General features: G+C 31.1%; 1 protein-coding gene across 1 annotated transcript; it reads left to right on the forward strand.

Annotated features, from left to right (window-relative positions):
- Positions 1-228: 228 nt before the first annotated feature.
- LOC132728366 (unconventional myosin-VIIa-like) lies at positions 229-2405 on the forward strand (the record flags this gene model as incomplete). Its single annotated transcript, XM_060714020.1, has 4 exons — positions 229-366; positions 727-810; positions 1530-1649; positions 2122-2405. Coding segments are annotated over 4 exons (453 nt in total), but the record flags the coding sequence as incomplete, so codon positions are not given.
- Between the last annotated feature and the right edge of the window lie 465 nt (positions 2406-2870).

The raw sequence follows: 2870 nt of genomic DNA on the forward strand, positions 1-2870 counted from the left end.
TTGGCCGAATCTTATCCAAACGAACGTCTTTCTCCGTGGGTTATTTGTCTATCCATGTTTTTAAGAAACAATGTACATATTTTCATCAAAAATTCATTTACTCAATGGATATAGACTCAGTATTTAATGTTTTTGTGTTCCACATGCATATGAAAAGCACTCTGATGACTATCGCATTAGAAAAATTAAGAAAAGAAATGAATCCTATATAAATATACATAATGATAGGGGAGCATTTTTTATAAACAGGAGCTGCGTGCCAGTATATCCAAGTTGAAATTTCCGACGAAGGAGGATGGAAAAGTGGCTTTCTTGAAAGGGCTGATGAAGTGGCCAACGTATGGATCTGTTTTCTTCGAAGTGAAGGTACGTACCATATTGCTTTAAAAAACAATTAATGAATTATAATTACATAGGGCAAGAACACTTAATGTACATACATTAGTTTTGGAATTAAAGTTAATGGAAAGAGCGGTCAATAAATCAAGGGATGGTTATGAATCAGAGTTTAAAATTGACATAGAACAAATAGAAAAACACATGCTTGAACAGAATACGCAGAATTTAGATATCTGAAGGAATAAGCATTGCTGTAATACCTAAACATTAATCAGAACTTTGGTATTCTCATAAATAACTATATCTGACCAATTAGATATTTGCTTATTCTGTATAAAGACAATCGTTTTTGATATTATTATTATCATAATCATTATTTTATTTCAGCAAAGAAGTACCAAATCAATGCCAAAAAACCTTCTTGTTGCCGTAAGTCACAACGGAGTAGGATTGATTGATGGTGGTACTAAGGTAAACATTATACTTATTGTTCAATATAATTACTACGCAATTTATCATAAAACTGGTTTGTTGAAAATATTGATTTCCTGACTAGCGTTTTTAGTGTGAAAAAATATTTAAAAGACTCGTCCGACTTCCATTTTGTGAAATTAAAAATTAGTAAACCTGGTCAGACTGCACGGATGTGCTGGCTGGCAAATCTCCATACCTGTGGCTAATTGCTTACAATTCCAACAGAGGGCAAGGTTAATCTTCTTTGGTTCTATACAAGTTGTAAGTTTCCATATGTAAGGAACAACACAAAACCATAGTTATAAAAAGTAACTCATCTAATAGAGTGTATTCAACCAAAAAATAGACTGTTGAGTATGTAGAAATACAAAATAAAATAAAATTGTTGAAAAGAGTGGTATGGAATTCGTGTTATACATTAAACGATAGGGAGGGTTAAAGTTTTGTTTTTTACAATGAGTAAGCCTGGCATACAGTACAATCTACGCATATATTTTTTTAAAATATTATCCATTTTGACATATTTTGTTTAAGCAAATTTTGACAAATGTTGTATACAAATATGCGTATGTTTTGATCTAATACATTTTAATACGTTGTGTTCAAGCAAATTTTGACATGTTTCGTGTTAATGAAATTTAACATATTTAGTTATATCAACTCTCGACATGTATTTTCTTGAACAAATTAAATTTTGACATGTTTTGTTTAAACAGGAGGTGATCGACATGTTTAGTTTTGACAAAGTTCCCAACTGGGCTTTTGATGAATACTCTTTCACGTTGGTGATAGGTGAAGGTTCCAGCCTTTCCAAGTTGTATATGGAAACTTCCGTGGTAGGTTATGTTAAGCAATTATCTTTGTTTATCACACATAACAAAACGAATGTTTTAAAACGTTTATAAGAACAATGAGATTTGTATGACAAAGAAAACAAATCATCATTGTTATTTTACTTATATGTATATCAGTATTGACATCATAATAGAACTTTTAGATCTTATCATTTCACTTATTACATGCCCCCTCCTTCTTTCACCATCCTTTTGTCCTCTCCTTTTTCGATGCCTTTTTGGTGGCTTGCGGATTGTGTCATGGGGTGAGTTCTGTGAGTGTCGCTTTTGCCTTGTGGATCTTTCTTTCATTGTTGACATATTATTACACCTTTTGTATAATCTGTCCCTATAAGTACACCGTCCTATTCAATATTTACCATGTTAAAGTGCAAAACTTATTGTATATCAATCTATTGATATTTAAAATAGTATTTTTAATAATCATATTATTAACTTAAACTTTTTATCTCAGGGTCACAATATGGACGACCTGATAATGACGTATGTTGGATACATTATGAACACACAAATAAAGAAGAAGCCTTCGTATGCAGGGATAGTTGTCGGAGAGTCATTTGCATGAGGGACTGATGCTTCCGAGTGTTGGAATGCCATGCATTTATGACGAGGGTGCTGTTGCAACTGCCTTGCTGCATTAAAAAAGGGAATTGTGGTTAGATAAAATTGACAGTGTATGGTTAAATGAAAGAATGAAGAGAGATAGTATAATAGATTTTAAATTTCATGCGTGTCATATATAGCAACTAACAGTTAATGTAATGACAGTTGATGAGGAGTATGGGCCAATGTCGAATAAAATATCAACATTGTTTGTTGATATTGCATGCATAGTGATACAAAAAAAATAATAGTTTTGACTTCGCTATAAATAATCATTACTAAAAAATGAACATCTAAATAGATGTTTATGCTCTATATTAATTAATAAACATATCGTTGTTATTATTTTGAATACGGTTAGGATTAACCTATTTAATGTTAACTTACTGCTTTTTGTTATTCATTTTTTGTAAGAAAATCCATTATGTGTCATTTAACCCATATTGTCAAACATTCCAAAGAAATACAAACCTCAAAAATGCTTATATATATGAATAACTATGAAAATGACAAAGGGAGGGTACTGTATGTGTCTTTAAGGTAAGAACTATTCTTTTGAAATAAACATAGTTAACAAATATTTTAATGGACAAACTTTTT

Source organism: Ruditapes philippinarum, unplaced genomic scaffold (assembly GCF_026571515.1).
Source record: "Ruditapes philippinarum isolate M1 unplaced genomic scaffold, ASM2657151v2 ctg18056_1_1_1_1, whole genome shotgun sequence".
In the NCBI taxonomy this organism is placed as follows: Eukaryota; Metazoa; Mollusca; class Bivalvia; order Venerida; family Veneridae; genus Ruditapes; species Ruditapes philippinarum.